The sequence below is a fragment of the Calliphora vicina genome, chromosome 1 (assembly GCF_958450345.1).
Source record: "Calliphora vicina chromosome 1, idCalVici1.1, whole genome shotgun sequence".
Classification (NCBI taxonomy): Eukaryota; Metazoa; Arthropoda; class Insecta; order Diptera; family Calliphoridae; genus Calliphora; species Calliphora vicina.
Window position 1 is genome coordinate 94,356,641 of NC_088780.1, and position 15,471 is coordinate 94,372,111.

Here is a 15,471-nt window from a genome sequence, read left to right on the forward strand (position 1 = left end):
TTTTATTCCAATTTTTTTTTGTGAAAAAATCTAAATAGTACTAAACTAATTCCACTTTCGATCGGAATAGGGCTGTCACAAAAAGCCCTGAACATTCACGAGTTTTTGTAATAATTTGAATAATAAACTTGTTATTGGTCTATTTGGGTTAAATCTATGTTGTTGTATGAATCTTCTGCATTTGTTTTGGAGCTTAAATGTTATTTTAGAAAAAGTCAAGTTCAAAATCATCACATACAACTAAGGAAAATAATTCCCGGGAATTCTCGCACAATGTCCCGGAATTTCGGGATTGAAAATTTTGCGGAATTCTAATAATAACACAACAGTACTGCATAACCATCCCCGTCACAGACAACTGCGTCATATGTCTACTAGTTGAAATTATACAAAATATTATACATCGAATATATGACGTCATCTTTTGCTAATTACAAAAAAAAATATTAAAATAAACAAGAAAAAACTTATAGTAGTCGTCATAGTTTTTAGAAATATTTTTTTATATATTTTTTTGACTTTCGTCATTAATTTTAAGTAATTTGTATAAAAGTACTTTCAGTTATTTATGTACATACTGCAATTTCAATTACAAATTTTTCCTTTATTGTAAAATGTGTATTTTCAGCCTTGAATTTATTTTACATGGCTCTATAATTGTTATAAAATACATTCACGATTTCCTTGCAAACATGGATAGGAACGAACAAAAAATAAAAAAAAACAACAAAATCAAGATTATTTTGAAAGCAAACGTTTTTGCCAAAAATGGAAATAGTTGTTGTTTTACGACATTTAAGTTTGCATTGTTTAAGGCGTTTTCTAAGCAAATTTGTCATTAAATTAACAAAACAAAAAAAAAATAGAAAACATTTTATTTTTAATTAAACATGTACAAAATAGTCTGATATTGAACTTAAACGTAATAATGTGAAAAAATCAAGTGTTTTGAAAAGTACTGTTAATAACAGCAGCACCCAACATTTTGTCAGTGGTGAGCAAGGCGAATTTATACAAGCTGGAGTCTGTCAAACAGCTAATAATTTTTTTTTCGCTTTTTGGTTCTAACAACTGTCAAAGCTTGTTTTTATATTTAAATATCTACATATTCTAAGCTTATTAACAAAATATTTATTGTTTACATAAATAAGTAAAGCCCTCACTATTCAATTATCTACACTATGTTAAGTTTAAATACTTATTTGTTTAATTTTTCATTTTGGTTTTTTGACATTTGTTAAGACCAATGTGGAACTGACACCACCTTGTATGAATTCGCCTTGGTGGTGAGTTTAAGTGCGTTAAATGATGCCCACCTAGTGGTTTTTAAAATAATTTCATTATTAATACACGTAATCAACTGTTTTCAATTTCATCTCATTTAAATTGTTTAAAAGTTATAAATATATATAAAATTAGGTTGAAATTAATTATTAATATTCATAAACTGAGTTTTTATTTCCATAAATAAACATTTGGCTGATGAAATTCTTACACATTACAAAATCACATTCTTTGTACAAAACTCTTTAAACATTAAAAATTAATAATAATAATTTTTTTTATAGCAATTTAATGTTAATAAAAATGTTTAAAAAAAGAAAACAATTCATTCTTATAATTCTTATAATAACAAGCATTTGAAAATAATGAAAAACCAAACCACTAAGAAATAATGTTGTTGTCCTAACAAACAATTTTAAATGAAACTGGTTTAGCAACATTAATTTTCTGTGTTTAATAAAGAACTTTATAACATAATAATAATTGAATTTTTAAGAAATAAAATAATAAAAATAAAGAGAATTGCAAATACCTTATAATCAGTGAAGGTAGTCCGACTCAAACCAATGAATTCGACCTCAATTATTTCATAACAATATAATGTATTTTAATGTATTAACACGTTCATTATTTTTAATAGACATAGGAGAGTCATGGAGTACTTAGTATAATATATTTTAATATTATTTTTTTTTTTATAAATTTTAAGAAATATGTATGTTTTTATTTTTTAATATATTATACTTCCTAAGCTGATTTATTGCACAAAATACGGCAAAAATAACTATTGGCAAAAAAGCCACTTAAATGTTTTTTTTTTTTGTTCCTTAAAGAATTGTATGCCACACTCACCACTTCAACTGAGAACATTATACCTTAACATGCCTTTTATACCAAATATTGTATACGAAAACACATTTATTATAAAAAATACTTCAAAAAGTCTATATCTCAAAAGAGATTCAAAAGTATGGCTTCTTTTACAAGCATTTTGGTTGCTCTATACCAAATTACTTGTTAGGAATTTAATTCCAATTCAAATCTTATCTTCGATTTGCTGTATAAAACGTATTGCCCTGTTATTTTGACATCCAAATATTTTTTTTGGAGTTTCGGTGCAGCATCTATTTTTCATGAAAATCTGACAACTATTTAAATACTTTAAGTACAATAATTCGATTCGAAAAGAAAATCATTCGAATTTTTATGCAAATTCGAAAATATTTTCTTTCGAATCGATTTATAAGTTTTCGGGTTTGGAACAAAAACATTTTTTCGTAAAAAATTACAAAGAAAATATACATATATATGTACATTTTGAACAAAATCAACTTTATAGATTCAGTTCTTCATTCATAACTTTGATTGGGACTACAATATTTTTTCGAAATTTCTGGTAAATTTCGGGAGTTTCTTTATACTTTTTCTTCTAAAAGTTACAATATTTAGATTCAAATTAGTTGCTGATCAATTGATCTCATTATGATGAAATAACCGAACTTTTCATAATTGAAATTTAAATTTCTTAAAGGAATTAAATATAAATCAACTGAAAGGTGCTTAAAAATTAAAATAATAATTCTTTTAGATAATTAATAGTAAATTTTAAAAGCTTCGGTTTGTTTCAGTCCAAAAAATCCCACTGATGTCGGTGGAACTCTAGTTGTTCTATATAATTGTTAGAACAATCGACCTTTTGATATGAAAAAAGTAGACTACTATTACAACAAGCTATACAACTATAAATGCCGTTGACAGCAATCGTCGCCATGTAGTCAGCTACATAATTATAATGAAATCGACAGCCACGTAGTAACCAGCTGAAACTGAAGTTTGAATTTACGATACAAATTGTTCAATTTCGCCTACGGAAATAGAAGTTACCTTAAGTTGGCTAAAGCGACAACGGTGGTCGTGTAGCTGTGATGGCGTCAGACTAATCGCCTTCACATAAACATGTGTATTTTAATTTTGACAGTTTTGTGGTTGGTAGCCTGCTGTAGTCTATGTATTTAAGCATAAGTAGATTTTTTATTTTTGTTTTGAATGTCAACGAATTTTTTGTGTACTATGAGGAAACTATTTAATTCTAGCATATATTTTAAGATTACTTCTTTTTACATATCTGTTTGCAACATTGTTGCAACATATGTTTTTTTCAACTTCATTGTACATTCCTTTTACCCGCTTTACCTTGTGAATGTAACACTCACACTCTGGGGCCGCAGAGCGAGAGAAAAGATTAAAGCCTATTAAAGTTATTTCCGGTCACGTAAAACTATCCTTGCTCTTTTTACATTTTGTTTTTTTTTTGTAGTGATGGTGGCTCGTTTTTCTTTCTTACTTTGGTAAATTTATATTGACGTTTTTTTTGTTTGTGTTATAAAAAAATGTTGTTTCTTTTTGCTGTAAATAACAGCCAAAACATGAGCGTGAAGATGTTGCACAGATTATTGCTGCCTTATCATGTCAGAGTTCTAGGAATTTTATTATACATGCCACAGCCAACAAGCAACTACAATGACTGTGGTTGGTTTAGATCCCAGACCCACCACCACCAACATTTAAGCCATAACAATACGATTTTGTTAACTTAAAAAAAAAGAAATATATCCATAACTAAATGATGATAATGGCAATGATCTCTCCTCTGTCTTTTATATAGGAAAAATAAGTATGTAGTTAGATGGCAAAATAATCAGCAGGTTGGTCAATAAGGCATGACAACGAATTGGGTACAAAATTAACTGAATTTTATTTATATATTGGCTTATTGTATTCAGTTTGATTAAAATATGTATGTACATTGTAACATAAGACAGGATCATAGAAAATTAAATAGGTTGGATGCTTTTCTAAATTACATGAAATGGGGGGATTTAAAATAATTCTATTTAATACCCATTGTTTAGGGGAGATTTTATATTTGAAACTGTTGTTATGCTGGAATTTATTTAGACAATTGTTTTTCTATATTCAAGTTAACAAAGACCGTAAATTATTTAGAATATGTTGTATTGTAATCAGCTTGTTTGTTTTCTTCAAAATTAAAAATTATTTAATGAACGCAAAAGCTCTACAATTGCAACACTGGCAATGTTGCCAACATTTACATTTAGCCAACTGTATGTATGACAAGTTTAACCTCATTTGTACTAGAAACGATGTAGCCTGCAATAAAATAGATTTTATTTTATTTATTTTAATCAACTTTATTGATAAGAAATATTAAAATCCAAAAAATAGAATGTTGTTTCCCCAGTGCTGTGGTGGTGATATTATTATTGTACTCAATACATTGTAACATTTATAAATCTGATTTGTAATAATAAATATTGAGCGTGTTTGAGAATGTGTATTGCTAGATACAGATGTATGTGCGAGGGATGGGAAATTTCGGAGCTATTAAACTTTTAACTAAAATATGGTTCAATATAATACTTGGGTCAATTGATTTTATTTCATAAACATCTAAGACATATGGGTAATTCCACGAGAATGGCAACCACGACTGAAAAAACAAAAAACCTTAAAACTTTTGTGAAAATGATTTAGGTCATTGGTTATATAGAGAAGAAAATTCCTTCTCAAATTAACATTTGACTATCAGTATTAACTTTTTTCCGAATTTTTCTGTATATTCACACTTTAGTACTTTTTATATAAAAAAAGTACTTTTTTGTTTTGAGTTTAGCGCCATTTCTAAAACTAAACTTGTCCATGTCTGGTGTCTGATGTGTGGTGTATATGAATAATAATAAAATAACATCATCAATCAAATTAAAGACACCATCACAAAAATAAATTGAAAGTTGTGTGTGTTTCAATTTGTTTTTATTGTTCTCTATAATAAAACGAGTTGGTTGGAAACCTCAGGCATACATATGAAACCTCACAGTGGTATTAATAATATATGTATTGAATTAATTACAAATTCACCACACTTCAATCAAATGTAATAAAAAATCTAAAATTCATTTTAATAGCTGAGTTGTGTGCTATGGTATTTTTTATATATGTATGTATATTCAATCATTGTAATTATTTTAATTAAAATAAAAACCCGCTCTTTATTATTTGTTTCTCCTTTTAAATAAGAAAATAAATACTTTTGTGTGAAAAAATGCAGCAATAAAATCTGTTAAAATACATTTCAAGGCTGTTAAGCTGATTGCTGTTTCTGCTGCTGATGCCATTAACAAGGCAATAAACCAGTTTAGATACAAAGCAACAAAAATTAATGATAATCTAGCTAAAACAGCCAACTCAGTAACAAATAAAAAAATCCAAAACAGCCACAGCCAATTTTGCTTTAAATTTTACAATGCATTTTATTTTATTTTCAATACAGCTCGCTAACAGTTTCTCTGTACGAGTGGACTAGTCTGTCTGGTTTTAACAGATTTTTCTTGTTGTTTTTACAAAAAAAAAAAAACATTTTAAACTTAAAATAATAACAAAGTATCACAACAAATGAAAAGAACAACAACTTTGGTGAATTTAATTTTCTACCATACTTATCCATGGTTCTTCGCTTTCGGCAGAAACTAACGGGGACTTTCTTAATTATTTCTAATAAATGGTATCCATATAAAAGAGACCTAACAAGTACATGCTCCCTGTACTTTTGTTCCCACTCTAGCTCGCTCTATGGTGAATTTCATGAAAACTGTATTTGCTTGTGTCTTTGTTTTGCTCTTAGCTTGTTTTTCTTCATGTTCATTTTCTTAACTTTAGAACATGCGCATTTTCTATTTTTTTTAAAGCATTTTTAGAAAAATACTGCATTTGTTTTATTTTTCTTTTTTTCTTCTTCTGCTAGACAGGAGAGAAAAACTTTGCTGTTAAACTTGTTTATCTTATTACTGTGATATTCACCACGCTTGTTTTGTTTAATACACGTTTGTTGTATTTGTGCCACTGAGGGTGAATTTTTTTTCCTTTTATTTTTAAAGCATTTTATTTATTTTTTCTTATTATGCTTTAGGTTTTTATGTTGTTTAATTTTTTGTGTCTTTGTTTTTAGGTGTGGTAAATAAATTAATCACTCAAGCATTACACAATAACGTAAAGTTGAATAAAATAATACAATAAAAAAAATAAACAATATGGGGAGTTGCCCTGATTCATACAGCAAATAAAATGGAAAACCCACTCATTTTACAAAACTTACATAGAGAAAATGTAAATGAGCTGGAAATGATGAGGAAATTTACATACAAGATAGATTTATTTAATATATTAAAAAAATTTAAAATAAATCTGTAAACAAAATGTACCTACATACATAGGTACATAATTAAAATAAAATTGGAATTTATTTAGGTACATAGATTTTTAATCAAATCTATTAATATGAAAATTATAACTGATTTTTTTTGATAGATTTTGTAGTTTAAAGCACCCGGGAAATAACTTACCGAAAAAGTTTTCATACAATAGCAATCAGTGTGAAAGTACGAGTTGGGTTTTTATAAATTCAAATTGTAGGTATTTTCTGCAAGCTTTTGTTAATTTGTTAATTTGTCATTTGGCAACTTAACTTTTAAACACATAGATCGAAACTTTGACAATTTCGCTACCGATATTGTTTTGAGCTATGACTTGAAATTATACAACAAAAGAAAGAAATTCATCTAATAAATAAATCTACTTCTAAACGTTTAGTATGAGGGCTATAGAAGAGTTGGTGTTTAAAATACAATCCAGCCATGGATAATTCTATTAAAATCGGACTAGGTATCAATTTAGAAATTACAGATTAATTCCCCCCTTTTTTTGTGTTGCTAGTTTGTGAACTTGATTGTTAAAGAAAAGTTGAACAATAATGCTAATTATTCATTAATATACATACTAATATTTTCTTAAATTGTTTTGTTTAGAAGAATACGTACCTATACATTTCTATTGATTTGATTCATTTTACAGTGTTTGAAAAAGTGAAATTTATATTCAAACAGTCTTGACAACAAATCATAATTTATCACACTCATAAATCACTAAAACAAATGACAGCTGTTTAATAAAAAAAACTATATATTACAAAAGATTTACAAACATCAAATTCAACATCACACATAAAAACATTTATCATTTCAACTTTAAAGGTGAGTACAACAAACATACCTGTTTCATAAAAATCATACTAACTTTACATTTATTTTCTAATTAATAATAAGATTTTTGTTTGTTTTCTTGGAAAACAAATGTATGAGATTTTACTAATTTAGAAACATTTCTTAATTTCTTTTTAGGTTGATTGATCGTCATCACCATTATTCACACTCTACTATATTTTGCTGCTTCTTCTAAACACAACAACAAAACTAAAACTCAACTCAATCATTAGTTTTTTATTACTCTGGAGTGACATTCTTGCGTACCAGTCACCACCACCACTTAACTGCAATTTAGAATACAACATCATTATCATTGTTGGAGAAGAAAGAATACATGCAACCAGCATAGAAAAGAGTATAGAAAGAAGTTTGGAAATTATTTAACAAAAAAACATTAAAAACAAGACAAATTGCAATTGTTCGAATTGAGTAAATTACAGCAACTGCTACAACATAAATCTCGACGTTTAGTTCATGTTTATAAATTGAACTAGAAAAAAAACAACTACAAATAACAACAATTACCAGCTTTAAACAACACAAAAAATTACTTACACAGTTCCAATTTAAACAATTTGCAATTTTCAAACAAATATCTCGCTCACAACACGATCTCCTCCGTACTCTTTTTCTATAAAGGAACAAAAAAAATTCAACAGCTTTAGCAGCTTCAATTTAAACGTATTTTTTGTTTATTTCTCCTTGTGTTTCAAATTTAATTTTTGTAACAAATCAGCAACAACAACAAATTACCTTCAAATAATAATAACAACAACAACTACATCATTAAAACAAACAAATAAACAACAAAAATATAAAAATTAACTTCGCTGTGCGAATATAATAAATAATAACAATACAACAAACAACAACAACTACAAATAATAACCGCAAAAAAAGCTAACAAAAACAGCAGCAACAACATCTACAAGAAACAAGCAATGGAACGCGAATCAAATCCGATGCAACCTATGTGCCGCTCTGGTTGCGGTTTTTATGGTAATCCAGCTACAGATGGTTTATGCTCAGTTTGCTACAAGGTATTTTATTTTTTTTATCCTCTTTTTTTTTAATCATATTTTTAAATGTTTTGTCTATTTTAAATAATTTATTTGATTTTGTTTGTTTCTAAAAATAAAAGGATTCCTTGAGAAAAAAGCAACAACCACCTGTTGGCAGCACACCTGTTTCAGTTCCAAGCCCACAACCAAGTCCCACATTTAGTCCAGCCATTACAATACCTTCAGCAGCACAGCCAACAGTACAGAGTTTACATCAGCAACACAATGAAATTAAAGAGGTATGTTTTTAAAACATTTTAAGTTGTTTTCAATTTATTGCTTTTATATAATGAGAACTTGAGAGCTTAGAAGTAGTTTTTTAAGAATCCTCATAATTTATAGATTATTTTAGCAATTTTAAAAAATATTCGAACTTTATTTCTAATTTTCGAACAAAATAATGAATTGTCAACAGGTTTATACATGATCTAGAGATTATTTTCGGACAAAAGTTTGAATTTTCGAACATAATTCTTCACTATCGTCAGGTGTATGAATAAATGCCAAATTTCAGCCTATTTGGGCCACAAAAACTTGGTTCAAAATTGTAGTTACAAATTTTGATATTAACTAACTTACAACAACCATTGCAAGTTAAATAAAAGCTTTAAAAAATCAGTTAATACAGAAGAACTATAATTTAAATAACTGAAATTTTGTCACCCCAAGCAAAAACTAAAAAATTCCGTAATTTAGACTTGATTTGCAATAAATTCGATTATCACAACTAAAATTATTTTCTATGTATGACAAAAAAAGAAAAAAAAATTTATTTAAACTAGGAAAATTAACTTTTCTACTAGGTCGTCTTAATGCGAATTAAAATTTTGAGGAATTATTAAGATGCTTAATACTAAACTTATGAAGGTTAATACCAACGGAAACTTAAACTAAAATTGAATTTCCAAACTGTAGATTTGAGATTATTTTTATCAATTCCTAAATATTCGATAGGACAACAAACAAATTGTGTCTAAAACATTCAATTCTATAAGTTTTTTTGCTTAGAATAAACACATAGTTGTCATCTATGTTTTTCTGTTTCATTCCAAATAATTTTATACAAGTTATTTTTGACAATTTCTTGGCCTTAAATGTCTTTCAAAATAAGTTTTTTCTTTTTTTTTATATTTGGTATGCATTTGGATAAACTTTTCAAAATTCTAAAAAAACCCCAAATATATTTTTATAAACAATAAATAAGTCTTTAAAAAGGTGAATTAAACATTATTATACTCGTATTTGTCATACAGTAATTAAATAATAACTAACTAAAGATAATTTCTATACAAAAAACCAACATTATGGCTGCAAACAAATCATTTGCCTTAAAGAAAACTAACGTTGATGAAGTATTTGCAAAATATTCAGATAGATTGAAATCGAAAAACAACTGAGAACCTAAGCAAATTAATAGCAATAGCAGATATCAAATAGTAACATCTAACTTTAATATTACGCAGAGAAAGAACTAAAACCTTATTTGCAGTTACAAACTCTCAAATTCTCTTGCGAATTATAAAGCCGTTTATAAAGTTATACTCCTAAGAACTTCTCAATATTCAAATTTGCAAATACATTCTAATATTTCCAAGAAACAATATAAAGTTCATTGCTGCTATTAAACTGAAAATTCATTTACAAACGCTGACATTCACTTTGACGCCGGCAGAATACTTTTGTATGTAAACTTGAAAGATGGTTAATAAAAGAGAATCAAATTCCTCTCAAGACAATAGTAATAAGAAAGATGAGAAATCTTCCAGAAAAAGGGTAAATTTCTGTTTAAATTTGTTTTATTGACCTTTAAAACAACAATAGTGTCATAGATTTGCAAACATGTTAATTATATCGTTTTTATTTAATTTACAAACTACTTTATCTTTTAAAATAGTTTCTTGATTTTATGTAGAAATTTATTCTTTCACGTGTTTCAATAGAATGTTATTTTAAATAGTTTTCTGGCGCATAAATCATTTTCAGGCAATTGAGTTTGCCAAAAAATAGCTGGCATTTTAGTAAATCAACTCGTGATTTTTATAATTAAGAGATTTTTTTTTAAAATAATTGAACATTTAAATAAATGTAATTGAATTTTATTGAAATGATGATAATAATTAAAACGTACATTGTTTTAAGGATTTTAAAACAAAATTTCCAAACAATTCATATTATGGAATATGTTAAAGCTGTAAATAAATTGAAGCAATTTTATATTAAAATTCGGGACACTGTTTGTTAAACTTTAGGGAGTTCAAGACAGAATCTTAACTTGTTAGTAAAGTAGCATTATTTCGAAGGCTTCCATTAACCTTAAGGAGAAATTACCTGATTCAAAAACACCGATAGAAAATTTATTTAAAAAATATATCGTCACCTTAAAATGTAAAATAACGTATCAACAAAAATACCAAAATCTAATGTTTATAGATATCTTAAGTAATAATAAAAAAATCCAAATTTTAATTTGGAAATGTTTATAACACAGATACTTTTCATTTTTCAATGGATTTTGCCCATTACTTTAAACATTTTTGAAATGATGTTACGTTATTTTGTTTTTCATACCAAATGTTAAAAATAATTTTTCGTCTGTGTTTTTTTATTGAATTTAATAAGACATATTAAACTTTAGACAATTTATCTATTCAAAACTTTTAGGCGGGTTTTCTAAAGTACAAAAAAATATCTAGTATGACAAACAATTTTAAGCTAAAGGTTTGAGGTAACTACATATTAGTGTTGCCGTTCATCTCAACAAATATATAGTAACCTTTGTATCAACAAGAAACAAAGAAAATGTTTGTAATTACAATTTCAAAAAATATTATAGCAACTTTTGTTAACAAATGGTTTTTATTACAGAAAATAAATGAAGAAAACACAGCCAAAACTAGCAGCGAACCAGCCGCAACCGCCGGTCCATCAACTTCCACACAACCAGCCGAAGATGATAAAGACAAGGAAGACGACAAAGATTCTAAAAAGAAAAAGAATCGTTGCGCTGAATGTCGCAAAAAAGTTGGCTTGACAGGTACGAATTTTAATGAACAGTTTTCAATGATAACAAACTTTTTTAAAGATTAATAAGAACATACTAATTTTAAAACCGTTGTCCATTTCTAGGTTTCCTTTGCAGATGTGGCGGTTTATATTGTGCTGTCCATCGATACAGCGATAAGCACAATTGTACATTTGATTATCGGGAACATGGAGCCCAAGAAATTAGACGCAATAATCCGGTAGTAGTTGGCGAAAAAATACAAAAAATTTGAACTTTTGTGCCATCATCATTAAACAACTTTATAATAATATAATCTTATACATAAATCTATATATAAATATAAAAAACAACTTATAAATATTAAATATAAATACAAAACCTTTAATAATAATATAAATATATAAAATAATATTAAAAACCAGAAAAAACTAATTTAAATATAAAAAAAAAACTGAAAAAAATCTAAAAAAATGTAAACAACACAATACAAAAAAAAAATATGCAGAGAAGTTTAAAGAAAAAGCCAATTACAACCAAAAACAAAAAAAAAACAACCAACAAAATTTTACTTTTTGTTAAAATCAACAACTAACTTTTTTCCAAACCACAATGCAATTTAAATTTTTTGTTTTTTTTTACCAACACACAGCATTTTATTTATTACAAAGATGTTTCTAATAAAAGAGGGGTACATATTTAGCTAAAAACAAACACTTTTGTATAATTAGAATATTAAACAGCTTTTTTTCGAAATATATAAAAAACTACTTATACTAATTAAACTAATTAAAGACTTTGATAACAAAAACCCTAAAACAAACATTTATATTAACAATTCTTTTTTAAAAAAAATGCTGCTGCAGTTTCTAAATTAAATTAAAAGAGTAAGAAAAACCACCAGTAACAAATTGCTTTCAAAATCATAAGAATTATTAGTTTTTTCTCCAAAAAAAGTTTAATTTAAAAAAAAATTTGTTTATAAATAAATTCTAATACAAAAAAACTTATCATTAAACACTTTATTAGTATGAGAAGGTAATAAGCAAAAAAAAAACTTTTTTAAATTAAAGCAAACAAACACCCATTAAACAACAATTTACACTTAGTTTATTTAACATCTTACGACTATTCAAAACAAAAAACTACTACTATTTACTGCAAAAACAAATACAATATTGATTGAATAATTGAATATAAAAAATGAAAAAAAAACAAAAAATCAATTGCATAAAAACAACTCTAGTAAATATCAATATTAAAACAACCAACTAAGAAAACAAACAAAACCAACACCTAAATGCTAAATTTTAAACAAAAAAAAAATAAGAAAATAAAAACAAATTTTGTGAGTTTGATAAAGAAAAGGAAAACAAAAAAAAATCGTAAATATTATTCTATTATTAAAATTAATAACAAGTTTTAAGTAGTAATATTATTAATTAATTAATTATAAAAAAGAAAGTAAAGAGAAAAAGGATTTAAATTTAATTTAAAAACAATTAACAACAAACCACATACATATTTCTAAACACTTACAACAAGTTTATAATTTTGTTCACTTTATTCTAAAAATATTATTTTTTTTCTGAGAAAAATTACCACAACAAACTTTGTCAGTCATTAAATGTTAAATTAAACTGCAGGTATAAATATTATATTATAGAGAAATGAAAATATGTATAAGAATTTAATAAATATTTTTTATAAAGTTTGAAATTTTAAAAGATTTTTTTTGAGATATAAACAATTGAAATGTAAACAAATGTATTAACACATAAAACATCTATAAATCGCTGACTGATATCTCAAAAATCTTAAAAAAAATTTTAAATATTAATTATAATTTTGAAATTTGTTTCCTTCGTTTATAAAAATAAATGCTAGAGGGCTAAGGCGTAATATGAATTGTAAGAAAAAATAATTTCGTATTAAATTTGTATGATTTTTTTTTTATTTCAAATCAAATTACGCAATATTTTTTGTAATAATAATTCAGGCTTCAAAAACGTTTTATTATTATATCAACATTTAAAGCGTGTTGTTTGAATCCTTAGACTTTTGAATACAAGTGGTAGTAGTAGTTGTGAAAATCTCTAGATTTTTCTGACTTCTCTTGTAATGCTTCAACATCAATTTCCTAATTAGTTTGCTTTAAAGCCTTTTGTGTCTACACAACTTTATAAATCGTGGAGTTAAATTCTTATATTTCAAATTGATTAGAAATCTGATAAAGTTTGTTCAACAATTTGTATTGTATTGTGAAAAAGAAAGAAAGAAAAAAATGTAAAAAAGAAGATAGTCTGCTGAGGGAAAAGTCCTTTTTCAAATTTATGCATTTTTTTTTGGGCAAAAGAAGAATTTGAAACCCGACTTTTCTCTGAAAACCAACAAAACAAAATAATTTTCTTTTTTATTATTTTAATAATATAAAAAAATGCTTTAAAAATGTCTTCTTTATTATTTCACTTAAATTAATATTATTTTCTTCAATTCTCTTTTATTTGTGTTAATTAATACGCTAAAGCTTTAAGCTTTATTATATTTTTATTATTTTTTTCAATATCCTACCATCTTCCTACTCTTTTTTCCCCCCTTTATAATTTGAAATACACTTCTTTTTTTAATTTTTTTGTTTTAAACTTTTTTTCTTTTATTATTTTTTTAAGTTTATTTTTAATTATTATTATTAATTTTTTTCTTTTTTGTTAACTCTTTATATATATAAAAAAAAATATTATATTATTATTAAATTAACTAGAGCTTGCTTTTTATTTTTATTATTATATATTATCTTTTAAATGTTTTATTTTTATTAAAAATATTTTTTAGAATTAATTAAAACAAATATTTAGTAATAATTTCTTGATGAAAAAAGGTTTTTAATTGTTTTTTTGAAATTTTAATTTAAAGAAAAAAAAAATAAAAATATTAAAGAAAATAAAAAGAAAAAAATTTAGTTAAAACCACTTTACAAAATAAATAAAACTAAACAAATGTTTGTATTCATTTCAGTAGATTTTTGGAAAAACAAAAACACAAAAAAAGAGAAAAATCAATGTTAGGGGTTGTTGTCTTTTCATTATTAGTTTCTTTAAAAATACACTAAAAATTTCCTAGAAAAAAAGCCACCATAAAGACATTTTTCTTTATATTAAAAAAATATGGATGAGAACTTGTAATTTTGTTGTGAATTTAAATATTTTTTAAAACATAACTATTTTTCCCAAGGTGACACGCAAACCTTAAAGGATATATGCAGCTATATGCATGTGAATGAATTAACTGTCCCTTAAAAAAAGTGAAAACTTAAGTTTTTTTAGGTTTTTACCTTTATATTCTTACATATATTTTGTTTTACTAACAACTCTGGTCTTCATACTTTAATTTTATTTAAATTTATTTTAATATTTTGTTTAATTACCTCCTCTTTAACACCTACTATACTATATGCTTTAAATAAATTCTTTTCATTTATTTAAATAGTTACGTTTTATAAACACATAATATGAATTTGTTTATGTAAATGAATTGAACACTTTTAATATTAAACATACATAGTTTCTTTTTTTTTTTCTTTCAAATATTTAGTGAAATTATATATTTACATACATATTTTTTTTTTTTTTTGTAATTATAAGTTTAATTATTAAATCACTTTGTGTGTGTTAAATATTCATAAATTTAATTTTAGATGTGTTTAATAATTTTTTTCTCTCTCTCGCTTCTCTAGATACTTTTAAAAACAAATAAATTGTAAAATAATTTAATATTAATATATAAATATACATCTATATAATACGTATACATCAGATAATAAGAAGTTAAATAAATTACAAAGAAACAAATTTAAAAATTATTCAAAATTGTTTTTTTTTACCATAAAACTACACTATTCATTCTTTCAGCTTTTAGTTCAGAAAGTTGTAATGTAATTTTGGAAAATTGTTTCAAGAATTTAAGATTTTGTTTAAATTTTAATTGAAGTTTTGTCTTTCAAAAAAAG

General features: G+C 25.2%; 1 protein-coding gene and 1 long non-coding RNA gene across 2 annotated transcripts in view; both read left to right on the top strand.

Annotated features, from left to right (window-relative positions):
• Positions 1-15,331, top strand: part of drn (doctor no) — a 34,612-nt gene extending 19,281 nt beyond the window's left edge. The window contains exons 2-5 of the mRNA XM_065515157.1: positions 7,539-8,443; positions 8,545-8,703; positions 11,330-11,498; positions 11,591-15,331. Of these exons, the coding sequence (XP_065371229.1) occupies positions 8,345-8,443; positions 8,545-8,703; positions 11,330-11,498; positions 11,591-11,739 (576 nt within the window). The 5' untranslated portion in view covers positions 7,539-8,344 and the 3' untranslated portion in view covers positions 11,740-15,331. The remainder of the gene's footprint in view (positions 1-7,538; positions 8,444-8,544; positions 8,704-11,329; positions 11,499-11,590) is intronic.
• Positions 9,605-10,237, top strand: LOC135963347 (uncharacterized). The gene is made up of 2 exons (XR_010576843.1): positions 9,605-9,679; positions 9,742-10,237. It is a non-coding gene; the product is annotated as an uncharacterized LOC135963347 (long non-coding RNA).
• Positions 15,332-15,471: the final 140 nt, after the last annotated feature.